The sequence below is a fragment of the Ovis aries genome, chromosome 24 (genome assembly GCF_016772045.2).
Source record: "Ovis aries strain OAR_USU_Benz2616 breed Rambouillet chromosome 24, ARS-UI_Ramb_v3.0, whole genome shotgun sequence".
NCBI classification, from domain to species: domain Eukaryota; kingdom Metazoa; phylum Chordata; class Mammalia; order Artiodactyla; family Bovidae; genus Ovis; species Ovis aries.
In genome coordinates, this window is record NC_056077.1 from 14,589,853 (window position 1) to 14,612,991 (window position 23,139).

At 44.8% G+C, this 23,139-nt stretch overlaps 1 protein-coding gene across 4 annotated transcripts in view; it reads left to right on the forward strand.

The window, feature by feature from the left end:
* The window catches only part of NDE1 (nudE neurodevelopment protein 1), a 35,831-nt gene that overhangs the window by 4,131 nt on the left and 8,561 nt on the right, over window positions 1-23,139 (forward strand). For 2 of the 4 annotated variants that reach the window (XM_042239759.2, XM_042239758.2), the window contains exons 2-5: window positions 2,205-2,327; window positions 5,043-5,169; window positions 6,971-7,124; window positions 11,393-11,541. In XM_042239759.2, coding sequence (XP_042095693.1) covers window positions 5,087-5,169; window positions 6,971-7,124; window positions 11,393-11,541 — 386 coding nt within the window. In that variant the 5' untranslated portion in view covers window positions 2,205-2,327; window positions 5,043-5,086. The remainder of the gene's footprint in view (window positions 1-2,204; window positions 2,328-5,042; window positions 5,170-6,970; window positions 7,125-11,392; window positions 11,542-23,139) is intronic. The other 2 variants (XM_042239760.2, XM_004020789.6) reach the window with 2 other exon arrangements.

Consider the following 23,139-nt stretch of genomic DNA (forward strand, 5'->3'; position numbering starts at 1 on the left):
AACTCGTCTTTGGTAAGGCTGCAGGATGAAGGTTATTATCCAGTAACTGTATTGAATATTCCTTATCATGAAAACCTGGGAAATGGGTAGTTTCCAACATGACAGCCTGTCCTTCAGCCCCTTCCCGTCAATGAGATGCCACTCAGGTGCTGAGCGAGAAAGGTTTTTCCGCATCCTATTAAGTCCCTTTCTCAGCCATTTGGCTAAGTGGTGGTGGCTTCCCAGATGGCATAGTGGTAAAGAATCTGCCTGCTGATACAGAAGACGCAAGAGAGAATCAATCCCTGGGTCGGGAAGATCTCCTGGAGAAGGAAATGGGAAACCACTCAGTATTGTTGACTGGAGAAACCCATGGACAAAGGAGCCATAGTCCATGGGGTTGCAAAGAGTCAGACATGACTGAGTGACTGAGCATGCAGATACACATTAAGTATCCTAGGGATTTATAAAAACTAGCCTTCAGAGGGTCTCTTGCTTCTTTCCCTTAATCTCACATCCCCTTCCAGTGAGTGGTCAGCCTCTATGTTGCCCTGTGTTCTTTTCTTCTGCAAGCATTTATTGAATGCCTGTTATATGCCAGACACTGTTCATGGCATTGGGAATTTAGGGGAAAAAAAAAATGATGGTGAGGATCCCTGTGTTCAAAACTTATATTCCAGTTGTTGCTGTTCAGTCGTTCAGTTGTGTCTGACTCTTTGTGACCCCATGGACTGCAGCACGCCAGGCTTCCCTGTCCTTCACCATCTCCTGGAGCTTTTTCAAACTCATGTCCATTGAGTTGGTGATGCCATCCAACCATCTCATCCTCTGTCATCCCCTTCTGCTCCCGCCTTCAATCTTTCCCAGCATCAGGGTCTTTCCTAACGAGTCAGCTCTTTGCATCAGGTGGCCAAAGTATTGGAGCTTCAGCATCAGTCCTTCCAGTGAGTATTCAGGACTGATTTCCTTCAGGATTGACTGGTTTGATCTCCTTGCAATCCAAGGGACTCTTCTCCAACACCACAGTTGAAAAGCATCAATTCTTTGGCGCTCAGCCTTCTTTATAGTCCAGTTCTCACCTATGTACGTGACTATTGGAAAAACCATAGCTTTGACTAGACGGACCTTTGTCGGCAAAGTAGTGTTTCTGCTTTTTAATATGCTGTCTAGGTTTGTCATAGATTTTCTTCCAAGGAGCATCTTTTAATTTCATGTCTGCAGTCACCATCTGCAGAGATTTTGGAGCCCAAGAAAATAAAGTCTGTCATTGTTTCCATTGTTTCCCCTTCTATTTTCCATGAAGTGATGGAACCAGATGCCATGATCTGCATTTTTTGAATGTTGAGTTTTAAGCCAACTTTTTCAGATAAAACAGAAACACAGCTCATAAAGTGATGAAATAAAATGAAGCAGGGATTAATGTGGCAGTGAAGGGCTGGAGGAGGTATTTGGTGGGATCTTCAGAGAAGGTTCTCTAGGGAAGACGGTTCAGCTGAGGTCTGAATGGCAAGAAGGGACCCTGCGGGCAGAGATCTGAAGGAGGAGCATTCCAGGCAGAGAGAATAGCCAGTGCAAAGGCCCTGAAGCGGGAGCACGCTTGGTATGTTCAAGGAACAGAAAGAAGGCTGTGTGCCTGCACCGTAAGCAGGTGAGGAGCAGGGCTGTAGGAGATGTTTGGAGAAGTAGGCAGGGACTCATGATGATGAACTTGAACATGAGCTTTTTCCAAGCAGCAGGAAAAGTCAGTGTACCTTCACTGTTCCTGGTTCCTGACTTTCTCACCCTCCTGTACGCAGAGCTCCCCCGATGCTGTGTGGTTGAGCCTGTCCACACAGTCATCAGTGGCCACACAGCACTCAGTCACAATTGCGTGGGCTCTAGCCTCTTAACACTGTAGACATTTGTCTGGTGACCTCATACTAGATGAGCTCTGGGCTCATTAGAGCTTGTGGCTTGAGCAGGGATTACCAGAATTAGGTTTGCCCTTGCCTGTCACCGTGGTAATTATTATTATCTATACTCTAGGTGCTCTTATCCTTTCTACTTTCAGCAAACAAGATCGTTCACTCCAGACATTCATTAGGCCTGCCTGGTAGCAGAAATCCAGGCCTAACTGGTACAACCAAGAAAGGAAACTGATTACCCCTCCTCACCTTCAGTCAGGGATGACTGGACCCAGGTGTCCACCTCCTGGCCCTGCTTTCTTGTTTTGGCTTCATTCTCAGGCAGGCTCCTCCCTTGTGATAGAGAGATGACCACCATGAACCCTGATGGAAAGAGAGTTTCTTCTCCACTACATCCCCCACGGATCTCGGCTTTACAGAGATAAAATTGACATCTCACATGGTGTAAGTTTAAGGTGTAGCACATGGTGGTTTGGGACATGTATATATTGTGAAATTATCATTATACTAAGGTTAGTTACACCTTCAGAGGTTTCTTTCTTGATAGTTCTTTGAAAGACCTGGGCCTGGATGCTCACTGTCTCAGCTTGGGTTAGGTCTACCCCTGAACCAATCATTGGCTCAGCTTGGGTTAGGCCCATCCTTGATACTGGCTCAGCTTGGGTTAGGCCCACTTCTGATCCAGTCATTGGCTCAGCTTGGGTTAAGCCCTTCCTTGTCACTGGCTCAGCTTGGGTTAGGCCCACCTCTGATCCAGTCACTGGCTCAGCTTGGGTTAGCTCACCCTCGTCGCTGGGCTCAGCTTTGGGATAGGCGCACCTCTGAGCCTGTTACTGATGCTGGAGGCATGAGTAGTCACATGCCATCTCCTAGGTACAGTGGCTGATGACAAGTCCACCTGAAACCCAGGGAAGGAGTGTAGAGTGGGTTCCCCCAAGAGAACGCTGGGGTGCTATTACAAAAAGATGGAAGAAGCGATGCCAGACTGGGGAAAAAAATCAAGTTAACAACTTTCTACTCCCTCTAGCTTCTCTGCTTTGATCAAGCTTTCAGAGAAACTCTGTTCCCCAGAAGGGAGTGGGTGGGGACATGGCATGTTTTTTCTGAATCAGGGAAGGGCGAGAAATTTGAAGGGAGAGCTGTGAATCCAGGTCCTAACAGATGTAGAGCTGTGGGTAAGTGCTTTACTCAGAGGTAGGTATCGTTGTTCAGTTTCTACCAGGGACCCACTTGGTTGGTGATCGTGTCTGTGTCAAAACTGACTTATTTAGTGGAATGATTTTTTTGTTTTTTACTTTACAATATTGTATTGGTGTATATTCATACATCAACATGAATCCGCCACGGGTATACATGTGTTCCCAATCCTGAACCCTCCTCCCACCTCCCTCCCCACACCATCCCTCTGGGTCATCCCAGTGCACCAGCCCCAAGCATCCTGTATCCTGCATCGAACCTAGACTGGTGATTCGTTTCTTATATGATATTATACATGTTTCAATGCCATTCTCCCAAATCATCTCACCCTCTCCCTCTCCCACAGAGTCCAAAAGACTGTTCTATACATCTGTGACTCTTTTGCTGTCTCGCATACAGGGTATTTTTTACCTAGATATTCAGCTTGTTAGTTATGTCTTGCAGAGTTGGGGGTTGTATTCCTTCTTTTGTCCCCAAAGACAGAACCGTGAGCTATCTTGAAGGGAAGAAAGGACTTTGGAGGAATCTCATTTGAATTCCTAATAACTTTTTGACAAACTCAGAGTCTTAAATTGAGAAAATAAGCTATTAACACTGAGAAGCGCTATCAGCAAGGAGTCCAAGGACTGAGAACTGTTAAATAGAAATCTGTTCCTGACCTCTGTCCTGGATAGCTCAGCATCCTCAGAGCCTATCACCACTCCCCTCTGTTGTTCAGTCGCTAAGGTCGAGTTCAACTGTTTGCGACCCCATGGACTGTAGCACGCCAGGCTTCTCTGTCCTTCACTATCTCCCAGAGTTTGTCCAAACTCATGTCCATTGAGTCAGTGATGCCATCCAACCATCTCATCCTCTGCTGCCTGCCTCCTTCTCCTCCTGCCTTCAGTCTTTCCCAGCATCAGGGTCTTTTCCAATGAGTCTGCTCTTCGCATCTGGAGGCCAAAGTATTAGAGCTGCATCTTTAGTCATTCCAGTGACTATTCAGGGTTGATTTCCTTTAGGATTGACTGATTTGATCTCCTTGCTGTCCAAGGGACTCTAATTTGTCTCCTTTCTTCTCACACCCCGTTCTCCAAAATCCTGTCTTACTTCCTCTTCCTCACCTCCTAGTCACTCCTCCACCTCCTCTATCCCTCCTCCTGGTGTTGAAACCATTCTTGCTTACATCACCAATGACCAACATTTCACCAAGTCTCGTGGGTGGATGTTTTCCAGAGCTCGTCTTACCAGCTTCTCTCTTGCATCTCGGATACCATGGAACCTTCATTCCCCATTCTCCCCTTGAGACTGTCTCCTCCAGTGTAGTCACTTTCTGGTTCTCATCTCTCTCACTTGTCTCCCCTGTCTCCTTCCATCACCGTTTCTTTCTTTGCTCAGCTTTCAGATACTGGCACTCCTCAGAGTTCCATAAATAATCCTCAGTTGATTCTCCGATGGTTCAGTCACAAGGAAAAGGGAAGAACCAGCTCCCAACTCATGACTCTTAAATTTGTGTTGTTAGCCTGGACTTCACCCCGAGTTTCAGATCCGGTGTTAAATCTTGATGGATCACAGGCAAATCCAACTAAAAGTGTCCGAAGCTGGTGTCAAGTATCCCCTCACCCTGCAGACTTCGCTTCTGACATTCTCCATCTGTGGTGATGGGGATGGTGGGAGCACCTGCTTGTCTAAACGAGAACCCCTAAGCTGCCCTGCTTTCCTCTTCCCTCCAATGTAGTAAAATCAGCAAATCCTGGTAGGTGTATCCATCCTTGGAATGTAACATATTGTAATATAATATAATGAATGTAATGTAAATAACGGACTGTAGTTTGTCTGGGTTTAGTTTTTAATTTTTTTGGCAATTTTTTTTTTTTTTTGCCACATTTAATCCAACATAAAGTTGAGGAATTTTTCCCCCCTCTATTAAAGATCAGCTGTTTAACCAGATGTGGGTAATAGCTTTAAAACTTTCTCTCCTAGACATTATGCCCCAAGAAGAGTGAACTCTTCCCCTCCTTTCCACAATGGCGGACGCGGGCAAGACCTTCAGCTCCGAGGAGGAAGAAGCCAACTATTGGAAAGACCTGGCTATGACCTACAAGCAGAGGTCAGTTCCCCGAAGTTCACCTTGAGTTTTCTTCCCACAGTGATGGCAGTGAACATTTACTGTGGGCCTGCTGTGTGCCAAGCCCTGTGAAGAACTGAATATACATCATCTCGATTAAATCTCCATGATGGCCCGTGGAGAAACCATTCTCACCCCAATTTACAAATGAGGTCTGAGCCTCAGTGACAGCAAGTACCTTGTTTGAGGGCACACAGCCAGGTTGGGTGGGGGCGGGGGCAGCAGAGCTGGGTTTTGAACCCCAGAGCCTAGGGGGTCCTAAGCAAAAGGCTGTGCTACTTCCCAGCTTATTTTCTGGCAGAGTTTTTTGTTTGTCTGTTTCTTTTTTTTTTTTTTTTAAGTATAAACAGTTTCTTTTTATTGTCGCTGTTTTGTAACATAGGCAAAATTATTTAAGTCAATAAATTTTTAAGGAATTTCTCATGTTCTGATTCTTTCCACTGCCAATCACCTTAGTTCCTCCAAAGTTATACTATTCAAGATAAGTAAGCTATGAAAAACTTAACATTCAGACTTTTTTAATCTTAGGTATTGGCATATCCCAATGATCTGTACCACTCTATTAATAGGGTGTGACAGTTAGGAACAACTATGATTTGAACTTAACACATTTTTAGAGAGTATCTAATTGTGGCAGTATTTTATCAAGTCCCAGATGCCTTACCTGGTCAGCCCTCAGGTGTGTGGGAGAGAACTTCTCCCTATAGCTAGCAGTCTAGGTTGTTACAAGTTTTAAAATTTGAAACCAGTGTTTCACTGCCCCTATCGGGGAGCTGTGGGTGTGTGCGTAACATTGTCTCTTTCACTGTTTCTCATGGATTCTTGTAATCTGCTCAGGCAAGTCTTATTCCAGCTCCTCTGAGGCTCCTCTGATGTCTTTATTCTTAGTTTGATTTAAAGTGAAAGTGAAGTCTCTCAGTCTTGTCCAACTCTTTACGACCCCATGGACTGTAGCTTACCCGGCTCCTTCATCCATGGGATTTTCCAGGCAAGGATACTGGAGTGGGTTGCCATTTCCTTCTCCAGGGGAATCTTCCTGACCCAGGGATCGAACCGAGGTCTCCTGCTTTGCAGGCAGACGCTTTACCATCTGAGCCACCAGGGAAGGGCTTGTTAAAAAAAAAAAAAGCCTTGAATTTTAAGGATTGAGAAGCCAGGATTGGGTGTTTGGGATATGGAGCAGGGACCCTAGAGAGTGGTATGGTAAGTGAGCCTTTGTATTACGTCCAGTTTCTGCTTGTAAATAACTCTGCAGAGTATACAGTCTGAAGTATATTTACTATACCTTGGGTTCCAGAAACTACACATTAAATGAATGAGTGGACGGTGCATTGGTTAAGAAAGGGCTGTGGCATCAGGCACACCTGGGGGCAGCTCTGCGCCCTGTTTCTGACTTGTTTGACCTTGAGATGTGTGTGTGTGTGCTCAGTTGCTCCAGTCGTGTCCGACTCTTTGTGAGCCTATGGACTGTGGCCCACCAGGCTCCTCTGTCCATGAGAGTCTCCGGGTAAGAATACTGGTGTGGCTTGTCATGCCCTCCTCCAGGGGATCTTTCTGACTCAGGGATCGAACCTTAGGTTCTTAGGTCTCCTGCATTGGCAGGTGGGTTCTTTACCACTAGCGCCTCCTGGCAGGACCTTGAGACAGATGACCTTATCATCTGTATAATGAGAGTAATGACAGTTCCTGCCTCAAAAGGCAGTTGAATAAAGAGCAGATCCATGTCTAACACTCAGCAACGCATAAGCGCTCAGTGATGAGCTGACATCTGGGAATCCTGCAGGGCAGAGAACACGCAAGAGGAGCTCCGGGAATTCCAGGAGGAAAGCCGGGAATATGAGGCGGAACTGGAGACACAGCTGCAACAAACTGAGAGCAAAAACAGGGACCTGCTGATGGAAAACAACCACCTTCGCATGGAGCTGGAGACCATCAAGGTGAGGGGGTGAGGGGAGACATACCCAGGTGTGTGGGTGGGCGTCCAGCGCCCGTGACCAGAGAAGGGAACCTGTGGGTATGGCCCCCTCCCACCCCTAGAACTGTGGGCATGTGGGGCACTTGAGCTCCCAATGCCCCTGTAAGAGACAGAGGATGAGATGGTTGGATGGCATCACTGACTTCCATGGACGTGAGTTTGAGTGAACTCTGGGAGTTGGTGATGGACAGGGAGGCCTGGCGTGCTGCAGTCCATGGGGTCGCAAAGAGTTGGACATGACTGAGCGACTGAACTGAACTAAAGAGACAGGTCTCACACGTGTCCGATGGTCATGCTTAGCAATCCCACAGCACATGTGGAAGGTAGACTTTTCTAGAGTATGGATCATGGCTGGAATTTCTGATTGTTATAAGGCCCAGGGTTATGCTGTCTGGAATGGTAGCTCCTGTAGCCACACATCTCTAGCGGGCATCAGTGTGAACACAGAGGCTGTAGAACATCTCCATCATTATGGAAAGTTCTGTTGGACAGACCTCAGGCTCCTCAGCTTCTGTTGACATTTGAAGCCACATGACTCTGTTGTCAGGGCTGAGTTTTACGTTGCAGGGTGTTCAACAGCATCCCTGGTCTGCACCCACCTGACGCCAGTAGCACCTCCTGCCCCAGGTGGTGACCACAGAGGTATCTGCAGACATTGCCGAGTATCTGGAGAACCGCTGCTCTGAGGGGTAAAGACTGGACACTCTGTACGGGTTAGCAGACGATCACAAAGTGTTACATTGGCCTAAGAGATGGCTCTGGGCTCTCACTGCCAGGCAGGGTTACCTGGCCAGCTTTGTAAACATCAGACAGGCCTGGCCCCACCCCGCCCTGAGAGTCCCGTTCTCAGGAAGTCTGGGTGGGGCCCCAGCGGGCCTGCGTGTCTTTTTTTTTTCTTTCTTAATTTCTTTTCTTTTTTCAAAAACAGAGCTGCTCATATTTATTTTGATGAGCCACAGCAAGGAAAGAGCCAAGGTCCTGCAGTGTGAGCCCAGAGCTAGGTGTGACGCACAGGAAAGAGGTGTGCCCTTTGCCCCTGGAAGCCTCATGGGGAAGACAAACCTGAGCGCCAGAAGCATTTAGCGAAAAGATGCTCAGACACAGGCAAGAGTGAACGTCAGGTGGACCTTGGGGATCTGGGTTTACCAGCACACAGGAGAAAGTGGGGCGAGCAGATGGACTGGGGAGTGAGGGATGAGGAGTAGCATAGGAAAGACTCCACAGACTTTGGAAGCTGAACGGTGGACTCTGAGCTTTAATGGTGTAGACCACAGAGCCCAGACTGGCCATCCACAGGTTAGTCTGGCCTATAGATGTTTGCTTAAGCCTTTGGTGGTTTTCACTCAACATTTTATCATGAAAGCTTTCAAGCACACAGTCAGGTTGGAAGAATTTCCCAGTGAATACCTGTACATCCTAGGCTCTGCCAGTGACCTCTGCCCCACTTGCTCTTTGTTATCTGTCCATCCATGAGTCTGTCTTCCCAGTGCATTTCAAAGTGAATCGCCAACTTCTGTATGCTTCTCTGTAAATATTGCAGTAGGCTGTTATCTAGAGGTGAGGGTTTGCTTATGGTTCATTCTTTTGATAGCAACATTTATCTCTTTAGTGGTCTTTTAAAAAAATATTTAATATCTGCATTCAGAATTGTGAGGCTTTTTGTAAGAACTTGGATTTCCAGTTTCCTTTGATCGTCCTCTGGTGGCTCCTGCCACCCCAGCTTGGCCTTCGTCCATACCTGCAAAAGGCAGAGTTGTGGTTGCTTAGAGCAAGGTCACCCCAATCCCAGCTACTGTCCCCTCATCTCCCCAGCTCTGACATCAGGGGCTGAGTGTCTTTTGTGGGTCACACCTGGCCCACATCACTTACTTTGTTAACAGGCTGACTGCTGCCCTAGGCACTGGGGAACCATTACAGCTTTTACACTGAAGGGGGCCTAGGGCCTAAAGACTGGTGGTTTGAACCATGGTTTGGAGAGGGTAGGGGGACCCGCGCAGATGCTGATAAATATGCATTTGCTAAGTAATTAGGCACTTCCAGACCAAGCTCTTGAACTGGCAGAAGACCTCTCTGTGAGGTTTGTGAGCCACAGGGTGAGGAAGGGGATGACCTCAGAGTGAAGAACGACCCCTGGCACATATTTCTGTCACCTAAGAGAAAAGTCTTCAACTGAGTCGGACTCCTTGACAACTGGCTTATTCATCGCCAGATGAATAAAAAAGCTTGTAAGGGATCCAACAGAGCGTCTATTGATGCCTCCATCAGCTGACAGTTTATTATAATTAGCCCCAGATGAAAGCCCAACAGCTTTTTCATGTCCCCAAGTTCAAAGGACATCATTTGAATCTGTGTGCTGGTGGACAAGCCCGTTCACCGCGTCCTCTGGGAACCCATGTAGGAATTTAGGTTAATGGCCTTGGATCCTGTACTCTCCTGTTCTTCTTTTTGAGAGTGCACCCAGGCCAAGGGTGGGAGCAATCTGAGCCATGCCTGGGAATTCGCCCAGCCTGGGCCTGCTCAGCCCCTGCTCGTCTGAGCCGAGACGCTTCCTGTGCTCACGACCAGGAAGCGGAGTATCTGAGGGGGCTGAGTGGCATGAGGATTCGAGGTCCCGGCCCTGTCCTGGCCCTGTAACCGTCTGTCCTGAGGCCCTTCTCTTGCAATGGCTTTGGCCACGCCTTTCTGGCTCCGGGCACCATTACCTCACCCTCCCCAGAGCCTCCAGACTGTTTCTAGCAACAGCTTTGTGTACTGGGCTGACTGAGTGAAGAAGAGGAGTGGGCTTGTTTTTTTTCACTTTCACATTAGACTTCCTGTCGGAAGGGAGTGTCTTCGTTCCTGTTTGTGGATGAGGGAAAGGTGGGGAGATTGTTGGATGGCAGAAAATAATTTGAAAGCGGAGCCAGACAGGGAGAGAATGGGAGTGTGTGAGTGTGTATGCACACGTGTAATCAGTTCCTCTGTGAACCAAGGTGGAAGTGGTCCAGGGCCGTTGAGCATCGTTGTTCCGAGAGCACGAGCCCAGGTCGCCCAGGATGGGTCTTTGCTCAGTTGTTTGGTCCTGGTTGACTGTGGGCTGACGATGGGCCTGAGTCTCCGTTCTCACACCTCGGAAATGGCATTCAGTCAGGCGGCGGGAGGGGTGTCCTGTGCAGTAAATGCCTGTAGTAAATGCTGTTGTCGTTGAGTTACTGAGACACCATGGACTGTAGCCCGCCAGGCTCCTCTGTCCATGCAATTCTCCAGGCAACAATACAGGAGTGGGTTGCCATTTCCTGCTCCAGGGGATCTTCCTGACCCAGGGATCGAACCCCATCTCCTGCTTGGTGCGGATTCTTTACCACTGAGCCACCGGGGAAGTTCACAGTATACATTAGCTGCTGTCACTGGGGGGCAACAGATTCTTGAGACCTCATCTGGGCTGTTCTTGCCTCGGGAAGCACCGGCCAGATCACACTAAGCTTCTGGTGAAAACAACAGTTGTGGTTTTTTCCTTCTTCTCTTCCCTTCCTCCTTCCTTCCCCTGCCTCCCCTTCTCTCCCTCCCTCCCCCAGAGGTGCCCAAGTTCCTTCTAAATACCCCATGCCACAGGGAGGGCATCCTGGGTCACAAAGTCAGAACAGGCGTTGAACTGAGTCAGCGGTGTCCCGCTCTGACTGTGAGGCATGAGCACCAAAGTCACTGTGATTCCTGCCCTTGTCCCTGTAACCCAGGGATGTCACGTGAAGTGCGTCAGTAAGGCCCTTACGGGTCAGGCTCGGAGAGGTTGATGGTGCTTTCTGTGGCTGTGGACAGAATGACTGCTGAAGATGGTTGGGGGCTTCTGGACACCAGAGGTGGCGAGGACCGTTGTGGGAGGGGGCCAGGTACAGACAGATGCTTAGGAAGTACTCGAAACTGGACCGCTTGACAGCCCCTGGCTCCCCCCATCATCCCTCACTTGCTCAAGAGCCCATGTCTGTGGACAGAAGGTTCTCGTGACTGAGCTTAGGCTTGTCCCCTGGCTGTGGTGGAGGCTGCAAGAGGTCCTCAAGAAACTGGGGTGCCAGCAGGCTATGCAGAGGGGAGGAACGGATGCTTAGTGGCTAGGAACCACACACGTGCACTGCAATGGGAGAGAATATGTCCTAGGATTGACCTTCAGCGTCCTAAGGAGACGACGAGGAAAGGAAATAAACACCCTTGTTGGGAGTCTTAAGTCATTCACTCAGTGTCAATTCTGTCTTTCAGGAGAAGTTTAAAACACAGCATTCTGAAGGCTACCGGCAGATCTCAGCCTTAGAGGATGACCTTGCCCAGACGAAAGCCATTAAAGATAAACTGCAGAAGTACATCAGAGAGCTGGAGCAAGCCAACGATGACCTGGAGAGAGCCAAACGGTATGTGGGGAAGGAGAAAGGAGGTCTGGGATCCTTTTGTCTCTGGGCACCAGGCACTGTGTCAAGGGTAGGGGATTCAGCAGAGAGCAGAGCCAGGGCCTTGGGCTCTACAGCCTCATGGGAAATGGACAACAAGCAGAAAGTGCTGCAGGTCCAGGGTGCTGTGGGGGCATATGATCTGAGATATTCATTTGTCCATTGCTGGGAGGATGCTGGGCCAGGCTTCTCAAAGGAAATGCCATTTAGGCTAAGACCGAGGGCTGCCTCAGCATTATCCAGGGGAAGAGTATGGGGTGAGAACATTCTGGGTGGAAGGACAAGCATGTACTCGGTTGGCCCTGAGATAAGATGGTATTTCTTTCTTTGTTTTTTAACTTTTACAATATTGTACTGGTTTCTGCCACACAATAACTCTAATCAGCCATAATTAATTTTATATATATATATATATATATATCCCCTCTCTCCCCTCGCCCCATCCCACCCCTCTAGGTCATCACAGAGCACCAGACTGGGCTCCCTGAGTTATATAGCGACTTCTCACCAGCTATCCATCTTACTCCTGATAGCGTATATGTGTTGATGCCACTTTCTCCATTCATCTCACTCTCTCCCTCCCACACTGCGTGCACAAGTCCATTCTCTTCATCTGCGTCTCCATTCCTTCCCTGCAAATAGGTTCATTAATACCATTTTTCTAGATTCCGTATGTATGCATTAATACGCAATATTTGTTTTTCTTTCTGACTTACTTCACTCTGTATAAGAGGCTCTAGGTTCATCCACCTCGTTAGAACTGACTCAAACTCGTTCTTTTTTATGGCCGAGTAATATTCCATTGCACATATGCACCACATCTTTATCCATTCATCTGTTGATGGACATCTGCATTGCTTTCAGCAATAAGAAGACAATATTTCTTAAACCAATGTTCTGTAGTTTAGCAGGCTACTAACATTGGAAAAGACTCTGCTGCTGGGAGGGATTGGGGGCAGGAGGAGAAGGGGATGACCGAGAATGAGATGGCTGGATGGCGTCACTGACTCGATGGATGTGAGTCTGAGTGAACTCCGGGAGTTGGTGATGGACAGGGAGGCCTGGCGTGCTGCGATTCATGGGGTCGCAAAGAGTCGGACACGACTAAGCGACTGAACTGAACTGAACTGAGCAATAATAAATAACAGTAATTGAATAACTACTGTGAGCCAGGTGCTTTTTTTTTTATTTTAAGAAAGCACTTTAAAACATTTAGATGTAAATTACAGCAGTGTGCACCGATCATAAGGAGTGTACAATTCCATCAGTTTGGACAATTTTTCAGTCCAAACAGAACCAAATGCACGACATTTCAGTCTACTTAGTTACCTGTGTACCAAATGTAACCGTCTTGAAACCTTAGAGTTTCACTTACTGTCCTCAAACTTTATGCCGTAGCTTTAATGCATGAAAATAAGAGATTAAAAAGATAGCCTTTTATATTTACCCGTATGTGTATGGTTTCTGGTTCATTCCTTCCTGAAGTTTCCCTCCAGTTATCATTTGCCTTCGGCTTGAAGAACTTCCTTTAGGGTTTCTTGTGGTGCAGGCCTGCTGATGGTGAATTCTCACTTTAGTTTTTCCGAAAATGTCTTTCTTGTGCCTTCATTCTTAAAGGAAATTTCCACTGGACATGGAATTCAGGTTGACATGGTTTTGTTTTTCTTTTCTTTTCTTTCAGCACGTTAAAGATGTTCTGGTGTCTTCTGAACGCCTTACTGGGGGTTAGAAGCTAGTGGTAACCCAAGTAGTCACTCTCCTGTATATAATCTAGTGGTTTTCTCTGGCTGCTCTCAAGAGTTTCACTTTATTTTCGGTTTTTAGCAGTTTGATTGTGCTGTTCCTAGATTTTGTGTGTGTTTATCCTGATAGGGGGTTGCCGGCCTTCTTTGCTCTGTAAATTTATCTTTTGCCAAGTGTAGCTTTGGTCATTATTTCCTCAAGTGTTTTTGCTGCCCCTTTCTTTCTCTCCTGTCCTTCTGGAACACCAGCTACACACATGTTGATCCTTTTGATATTGCCACGCAGGTCTCTGACACTCTGTTCATATCTTTTCCTAATTATATTTTTCTTGGTTCCTCAAATTCGATCATTTCTATTGACCTAGTTTCAGGGCCACAGACTCCTTCTTCCCTCCTCCAGTTCTGGTGGAAGTCAGTTCCAGTACTGTTTTATTTTAGGTACGTTATCTTCAGATCTAAAACTTCCTATTCCTCTATTATTGAGCATAGTTAGAATAGCTTCTTTAAGATCCTTTTCGGCTAATTATAACACCTGGGTACCTCAGGGTTGAGTTCCTGTAATCACCTTTTCTCGTGAGTTTTGGGTCACATTTTCTTGCTCTTCGTTTGTCTGGTCATTTTGGGTTATATTCTGGACATTATGAATGATGTGTTACAGAAGCTATGGATTCTGGTATATTTTTGTTTGTTTATTAACTATGCTGAACTCACACTCCAAACTCTGTCTCCCCTTGTTGGGAAGTAGCTGAAATCTGATTCTTTAATTAGGCTGCTTCGTGTCTGCATGGTTTGGGTCAGTCAGAGATGGGGGAAGACTTTATATGCAGACCTGGGGACTCCCCCAAGGTGGTGGATTTCTATCACCCAGGCCATAGACACAACGCTTGTAAAGATACAGGATTCGGTCACTGCTGTTCCTTCCACGTGTTGGCCTCCTTCCAGCTTTTGCCAGGGCTGTCAGGTCATAGTTTTTCTTCTTTTACCCAGAGTTTATAGTTGTAATCGCTAGGATATGTGGTTTGATACAAGCTACCTTATCATGCGAAGAGTTGACTCGTTGGAAAAGACTCTGATGCTGCGAGGGATTGGGGGCAGGAGGAGAAGGGGATGACAGAGGATGAGATGGCTGGATGGCATCAATGACTCGATGGACATGAGTCTGAGTGAACCCCGGGAGTTGGTGATGGACAGGGAGGCCTGGCGTGCTGCAATTCATGGGGTCACAAAGAGTCGGACATGACTCAGCGACTGAACTGAACTGACCTTATGATTAGCAGAAGTGGAAACTTTTTTAAAAAAATTAGTTTGTAAAAGTTCTTTATGTATTTTTGCTACTGATCTTTTGTCCTGTCTTGAAAACATATTTTGCAGAATAAACTTTTGTCTGTTGACTTTGTGGTATGATTTTCTGTACAAATATTTTTCTTTCTTAGGTCATCAATTATGTCTCCTTTTATTGCTTCTAGATTTCCAGGCTTCACTATGGAGATCCCCTTGATTGTTTGTATTTATTTTTGGTTGCGCTGGGTCTTCACTGTGCACAGGCTTTCTCTATTTGCAGCAAGTGACTGGGGGATGGAGGGGAGCTACTCTTCATCACAGTGCGCAAGCTTCTCATTGCAATGGCTTCTCCTGTGGTGGAGCACGGGCTCTAGGCACGCAGGCTCAGTAGTTGCGGTGCACGGGCTTAGTTGCTCCCTAACATGCGAAAGATTCCCAGACCAGGAATCGAACCTGTGCCCCCTTCATTGGCCAGTGGATTCTTATCCATTGTACCACCAGGGAAGTCCGTTGATCATTTGATTATATATGTATTCTGTTTAATTTTTTTGAAAGATTTTAAAAAAAATATTTATTTATTTTAATTGGAGGTTACTTTATTGTATTGGTTTTGCCATACATTAATTGTTTCAACTTATGCTTTTAATCCACCTGGCATTTATTTTTGGATCTAGTATACATTTGTGTCCTATTTTATTTTCATTAGGTAGATAGCCACTTGTGCCAGTACTTTGTGTTAAACACTTCATCTCTTTTCCACTGAATTCAATGCATCTCTGTCACACGTGAACCTTTCATTCAGTTGTCCCTTGGTATCCATGGGGGAATTGGTTCCAGGACCCTTGAGGATACCAAACTTTGTGGATACTCAAATCCCTTAAATAAAATGGTATAGTATTTGCATATAACTTACGTATAGCCTTCCATATACTTTAAATTATGTCTAGGTTAATTATAATACCTAATAGAACGCAAGACTGGTGATGCAGAAGTAAAGACTCTACCTGCAGTGCAGGAAACATGGGAGACACAGGTTTCATCCTGGATCGGGGAGATTCCTTGAACAAGGAAATGGCAACCCACTCCAATGTTCTTCTCTGGAAAATCCCATGGACAGAGGAGCCTGGCAAGCTACAGTCCATGGAGTTGCAAAGAGTTGGACATGACTGAGCGATTAAGCACACACACACAATACAAGCAATCAAAAGCTCCATAAACAGTTGCCAGTGAGCGGCAAATTCAAGTTTTGCATTTTAGAACTTTCTGGATTTTTTTTTTTTTTTTGAATTTTTTTGATTTGCAGTTGGTTGAATCCAAGGATATGCCACCCACAGGTATGGAGAGCTGACTATATTCTGGAATCTAATGCAAGATTCTTTTCTCTTTTGATCCAGTGTGCAATTTATGAATTACTGCCAACACCATAATGACTAGAGATTCCCTGGTGGCTCAGACAGTAAAGAATCTGCCTGCAATGTGGGAAACCTGGGTTCGATCCCTGGGTTGGGAGGATCCCCTGGAGAAGGGAATAGCAACCCTCTCCAGTAATCTTGCCTGTAGAATTCCATGGACAGAGGAGCCTGGCGGGCTACAGTCCGTGGGGTTGCAAAAAGTCAGATGCAACTGAGTGACTAACACTTCCACTTTCCATGACTTGATTACTGTGGCCTTTATAGTATATTCTGATTTCTGGCAAGCCCCTGGCATACAACCATTTCCACTCATTGATGAAAACAAGTCACACGGCCAAGCCACATTAAGGGCTGGGAAAGTACATTCCACCCACAGTGAGGCTGAAGCAAGGGTGTGGATAGAGGGAGGGTGAAGAATTGGGAGCCATGCTGCAGCCTGTCACAAAGAGAGAGTGCATTCATGTGATTCAAAAATACCATACAGAGGGCTAGCGTTCTTAAATTCAAATTCAAGCAAATAAAAACAGAAATTTGTATTATTCCCCCCACTCCCCCCTTCTTTCTCCACAGAAGAGCATTCTGTACCCACCATTGTGCTTCTTGCCTTGTCACATAACAGATCTTGGAGGTCTTTCTGTAGTAGGACACAGAGCATTCTTTGTCGTTGTTGGTTTCTTCCCAAGCACATACTATTTTATTGTATGGTTGGTATTGTATGATACATAATAATTTATTTATCTATCCCCCTGCGGATGGATATTTGCTGCATTTCCATTCTTTTGTAGTGACAAGCGTTGCTATAGTGAATGATACTCGTTGCTTGCACAGATGAATATCTGTAGAGTAAATTCCAGAAGTGGAATTCCCAGGTCAGAGGATATATGCATGTGATTTTGATAGTTTTTACCTGGTTGTTCTCTGTCGTGGTACGAGTTCACATCCCCAACACCCGTGTGAGTCTCTGTTCTCCAAATAGCTTCACTAACAGCATTTTTTTAAGCTTTGGATTTCTGCCAGTGTAATAGGTGACAAATAGGTACGTTTCTGGATTATGAATGACCTTGAGTTCCTTTTCGTATGTTTAATAACTGTTTTATTTCTTTTTCTATGAACTCTGTTTATCTTTGCCTATTTTCAGATTGGGTTGCTAGTTGTTCTTTCTCATCAGTTTCAGGAGACGTTTATATGTTTGTCTGTGATGCGAATTTAAAGCATTAGGGAGTTTGTCATTTGCCTTCCATCTTTGTCTGTTGCATATGTTACTGTTGAAAGTTACTTGGATTTCTATGCAGGCAAATTTATCTGCAATCCAAGGTATATATAGCAATTAGTACTATCTTCTTCTAGTATTCTTCTCCCTTCCTTTCTCTCTCTCTCTTTCTCTCCTGAAGATGCATTGGATTCATAGTTTAGCTGAATGTGAGTGATACTCACTCAGTCGTGTGCGACTCTTTGTGACCCCATGGACTGTAGTGTACCAGGCTCCTCTGTCCAAGGAATTCTCCAGGCAAAAATCCTGGAGTGGGTTGTCATTTCCTTCTCCAGAGGATCTTCCCAACCCAGGGGTCGAACGCAGGTCTCCTGCATTGCAGGCAGATTCTTTACCATCCGAGCCACGAGGGAATCCTACTATTAAGAGGCATTTCTAAGTGTAAAGACAGGTCCTCTTAAAAAGTATCAGCAGATACGTGCTTGACTTTATCTTATAATCTATAGACAGTACATTAGAGTATGTAAAGAACCCTTACACCTTTTCCAAAGGAATACCCGAGAGTAGCAATAAAGTTATAAATGGTGAATAGTTGAATGTTACCATCAGATGTGGTAGCGTTTTGCCAAAAGTTTTCACTTTTGTCTCAAGCTCAAAGATTTGGTAACAAAATAAGCCACTTGTTATATACAAATAAATAATACCAATATTTATTAAAGGTTATCTAGCTTACTTTCAATATACTAACATTAAGAGAAAAGAGAAATAGACACAGCAGAGGGTACTGTGCTGGGTTTTGACCAACATCCAGACTCATACAGCGCTGGGAATTCTCGTGACACAGCACATCTGGAGTCCCAGTTGGGTAAAGGGCCCAGGCAGTGCGTCCGCTCTGGGTGAGACTTCAAATATTGCAGTTTGGGGTTCCTGCTTTTAATCCTAGGACACAAACTGATGTCATCGTTAATCTGTGAGCAAATTGCAGCCCTGGTTTCATATTAATGCTATTTGTTTTCTCTTATAAAGCTTGGAATGTTATGTTGCTAAGCCTGGGGCTTGACTGGCCAAGGCCCCTCCAGAGGCTCAACAATTTCAAGATTTGTCCCCTGTCTTCTTGCACTTAGGTCAGTCAGTCAGGACAGTGTCCAGGCAGCTTAGAAGCAAGGTCAGAGGTCTGTTCTGCTTTGTCTTTGAAGCCTAAACAAAACTATTTATTTAAATTCCCTAACAGGTAGAGACCCAAATCATCATTTTAGAATGAATAAAGTTCTGGAATGCTGAAGTTTTATTTTTTAAAAAAACTTTACAATTTCATTATACATTTTTAGTAGTTATGTGTGAAAAATTTGACCATGTACTGCAAGAACAGTAATTTCTCAGCACCATCAGCTATTTGTTTATTTTGTTCCCTCCAGCTGTATGTCTGTAAAATTAAATAACACTTTCAACTGAGTAGAGGGTGACTTTGTGAAAGGGTAACCTTGAATGATTCAGGAAATTTTGTTGTTCAGTCGCTCATTCGTGTCCGACACTTTGCCACCCTATGGACTATAGCATGCGAGGCTTCCCTGTCCTTCACTGTCTCCCGCAGTTTGCTCAAATTCATGTCCATTGAGTCAGTGATCTGTCTAGCCATCTCAGCCTCTGCTGCCCTCTTCTCGTTTAGCCTTCAGTCTTTCCCAGCATCAGGGTCTTTTCAAAAGAGTTAGCTCTGCGTATCAAATGGCCAGAGTCCATCCAGTAAATATTCAGGATTGATTTTGTTTAGGATTGACTGGTTTGATCTCCTTGCAGTCCAAGGGACTCTCAAGAGTCTTTTCCAACACCACAATTCAAAAGCATCAGTTCTTTGGCACTCAGCTTTCTTTATGGTCCAACTCTCACACCTGTACATGACCACTGGAAAAGCTGTAGCTTTGATTATATGGACCTTTGTTGGCAAAGTGATGTCTCTGCTTTTCAACACACTGTCTAGGTTCATCATAGCTTTCCTTTCAGGGAGCAAGCGTCTTTTAATTTCATGACTGCAGTCACCATCCGCAGTGATTTTGGAGCCACGAAAACAAAGTCTGTCACTGCTTCCACTTTTTCCCCTTCTATTTGTCATGAAGAGACAGGACCGGATGCCAGGATCTTAAGTTTTTTGACTGTTGAGTTTTAAGCCAGCTTTTTCACTCTCATCAAGAGGCTCTTTAGCTCCTCCTCACTTTCTACCATTAGAGTGGTATCATCTACATATCTGAGGTTGTTGGTATCTCTCTCAGCAGTCTTGATTTCAACCTGTGATTCATCCAGCCCAGTATTTCGCATGATGTGCTCTGCATAAGTTAAATAAACAGGGTGACAATATACAGCCTTATGTTACTCCTTTCCCAAGTTTAAACCAGGCCTTTGTTCCATGTAAGATTCTAACTGCTGTTTCTTGACTCGCATACAGGTTTCTCATGAGCTAGGAGGTCTGGTATTCCCATCTCTTTAAGAGTTTTCCACAGTTGTTGTGATCTACACAGTCAAATTTAGCATAGTCAATGAAGCAGAAGTAGATGTTTTTCTGGAATTCCCTTGCTTTCTCAGTGATTGAAACAATGTTGGCAATTTGGTCTCTGGTTTCTCTGCCTTTTCTGAATCCAGCTTGTATGTCTGGAAGTCCTCAGTTCACGTACTGTTGAAGCCTACCCTGGAGAATTTTGAGCATTACCTTGCTAGCATATGAAATGAGTGCAATTGTGCAGTAGTTTGAACGTTCTTTGGCATTGCCCTTCTTTGAGATTGGAATGAAAACTAACCTTTTCCAGTACTGGGACCACTGCTGAGTTTTCCAAATTTACTGACCTGTTGAGTGCAGCACTTTAACAGCATCAGCTCTTAGGATTTGGAATAGCTTAGCTGAAATTCTGTCACCTCCACTAGCTTTGTAGTGATGCTTCCTGAGACCCCACTTGTCTTCACATTTCAGGATGTCTGGCTCTAGGTAAGTGATCACACCTTCGTGGTTATCCAGGTCATTAAAACCTTATTTGTACAGTTCTTCTGTGTATTCTTGCCTCCTCTTCTTAATCTCCTCTATTGAAGAGAAGATGTATCTCTTAATATGAAAATTTACTGAAAATATATTTTTCCACTTGCCTGTTTTCAGTTTCTCATAGCTGTCTGTGAGGTTAGCAGCTTTCATATTATGTATTACATCATTTTACTATAATATGCTTTTTTGCATTTTGTTCTTGTATATAGATATGCTTTTATATATCAGTTGACAGAATTTCAGCATATAAAGCACATAGAGCTATTTGTCACTCAGGTGACAACTAGGATACTTACCTTTAGTTGAAAGTAAATATTCACAAAGTAACAATAGACCCAAGTGCCATGCCCTGCTGGTATTACCCAGTCAAACTGTATACAGTCCGGTGGTTATTGATCCACATAAGTTCAGGAACGCCAGAAATGCCGCTGAAGTTGTTCTTCATTTCTCTGGCATTCCAGAAGCCGATAGTAGATTTTGACCAATTAGTGATTTTAAGTTTTTGACCCAATTGAAGTTAATCTTGGGGTGCAACATTAGATCCAACATTAATTTTTTTCCAGGTGGCTACCTGGTCGTTCCCAGACCTAAAATTGAACCAGGCGTCTTTTTCATTGATGATTTGTGATGCCACCTTTATCATAAATTAAATTCTCACATGCATTTGGATCTATTTCCGGACCTTTGGTTCTCTTTGACCTGTCTGCTCTTATAACTTGCACACTGCAGCCCTCTACATTATTGAGGCTTCATAATAACATGTTCTTTGTTTCTGGTGGAACTAGCTCCTCTGATCTCTTCTCTTTCACAGTTCTCCTGGCCATTTTTTTCTTTCAGTTTTGTTGAGATATAATTGACATACAGCACTGTATAAGTTTAAGTGTGCATAGCACAAGGGATTGACTTACATACATCATGAAATGGCTATCACAATATATTTAGTGGATACCCATCGTCTCTTATAGATACAACATTTAAAAATTGGAAAAAAAAGTGGTCTTTTTCTGGTAAGAACGCTTAGGATTTAACCTCTTAACAACTTTTAACATACAGTGGTATTGATTATAATTACGTTGCGTGTTGCCTCCTTAGTACTTATTTACCTTATAGCTCGAAGTTTGTACCTTTAACATCTTCATCCAGTTCCCTTGGCCCCTGAAACCACAAATCTGATCCCTTTTTTTAAATCTGTTTGTTTGTTTTGAAATATAATTGACCTGCTGTGTTAGTTCCTATTATATAACATAGTGATTCAGTATTTCTATACATTTCAAAATGATGGCCACAAGAAGTCTACTTTAAGATCTGCCACCAAGCAAAGATGCTACATAGTTACGGACTGTATTCCCCGCCTTGTATGTTTCATGGCTATGACATTTATTTTGCTACTGGAACTTTGTCCCTCTTAATCTAGCTTCCCTGATGGCTCACTTGGGAAAGCATTTGCCTGCAATGCAGGAGACCTGTGTTTGATCCCTTGGTCGGGAAGATCCCCCTGGATACGGGAATGGCAACCCACTCCAGTATTCTTGCCTAGAGAATCCCATGGACAGAGGGAGGCTGGTGGGCTACAGTCCTTGGGGTTGCAAAGAGTCGGACTTGACTGAGCGATGAACGCTTTCACTTTCAATCTATCCCACCTATTTTTCTCCTCCTCCAACCTCCTCTTCTCTGGCAACCACCTGTTTAATCTCTGTGTCTGTAACCCTGTTTTGTTGTGTTTGTTCATTTATTAATATTTTTTAGGTTCTAAATGTAACTGAAATATATGATACTGTCTGTCTCTGATTTAATACTCTCTAGGTCCATCCATGTTGTCACAAGCGGCAAGGTCTCATTCTTTTTTTACTATTAATGTTCTTCTCCTGACCATTCTTGTTTTGTTATCTCATCATCTTTCAAATCAGTCCTCCTATGCCTATACCTCAAATAAAAACCTGTTTGTATTTTTATAAAATGCTGAATGTGAGTGATAGTTGCTCAGTCATGTCCAACTCTGTGCGACCCTGTGGACTGTAGCCCTCCAGGCTCCTCTGCCCATGGGGATTCTCCAGGCAAGAATACTGGAGTGGGTTGCCATGCCCTCCTCCAGGGGATCTTCCCAGCCCAGGGATCTAACTTGCATCTCTGATGTCTCCAGCATTGGCAGGCAGGTTCTTTATCACTAGCGCCACCTGGGAAGCCTGTATTTTTATTAGGATGGTGTTAAACTTATTAGATAACTTACAGATAATTGATTTCTTTATGATTTGGGGTCTGCCTCCTCATAAATAGCATATGTTTGCATTTCAGCAAGCCTCTGTGGCCTCAAATCTTAGATGTCTGTTGTTACATGAATTCCTAGCTACAGCATCTTTGTTGTTGTTTGACCTGCCAGCCTTAGGGTCATTTTAACTGATTCCAGTCTTGTATTCTTAAATATCATCCCTTTATTGTTTTTAATCAGGCATTTTTGGTAACTTTATCTTCTTTACTTCAAAAGACCCTTTGAGGTAGGAACATTAGTTCCTACATTAGGACTCAATCTGGTCTGAGAAGGCAGTGCTGAAGAAATGAATGATTTTTTAAATTTGTTTTTAATTGAAGCATAATTACAATATTGTGTTGGTTTCTGCCATACATCAGCATGGATCAGCCATAGGTATACATATGTCCCCTCCCTCTGGAGCGTCCCTCCCCATCCCATCCCTCTGGGTTGTCACAGAGCCTGGTTTGAGTTCCCTGAGTCATAAATTCCCATTGGCTGCCTGTTTTACACATGTGAGTATATATATTTCCATGCTACAGTCTCTCCACTCATCCCACCCTCTCCTTCCTACCCCACACCCCGTGTCCATAAGTCTGTTCTCTGTGTCTGCATCTCCACTGCTGCCCTGCCAATAGGCTCATCAGTAT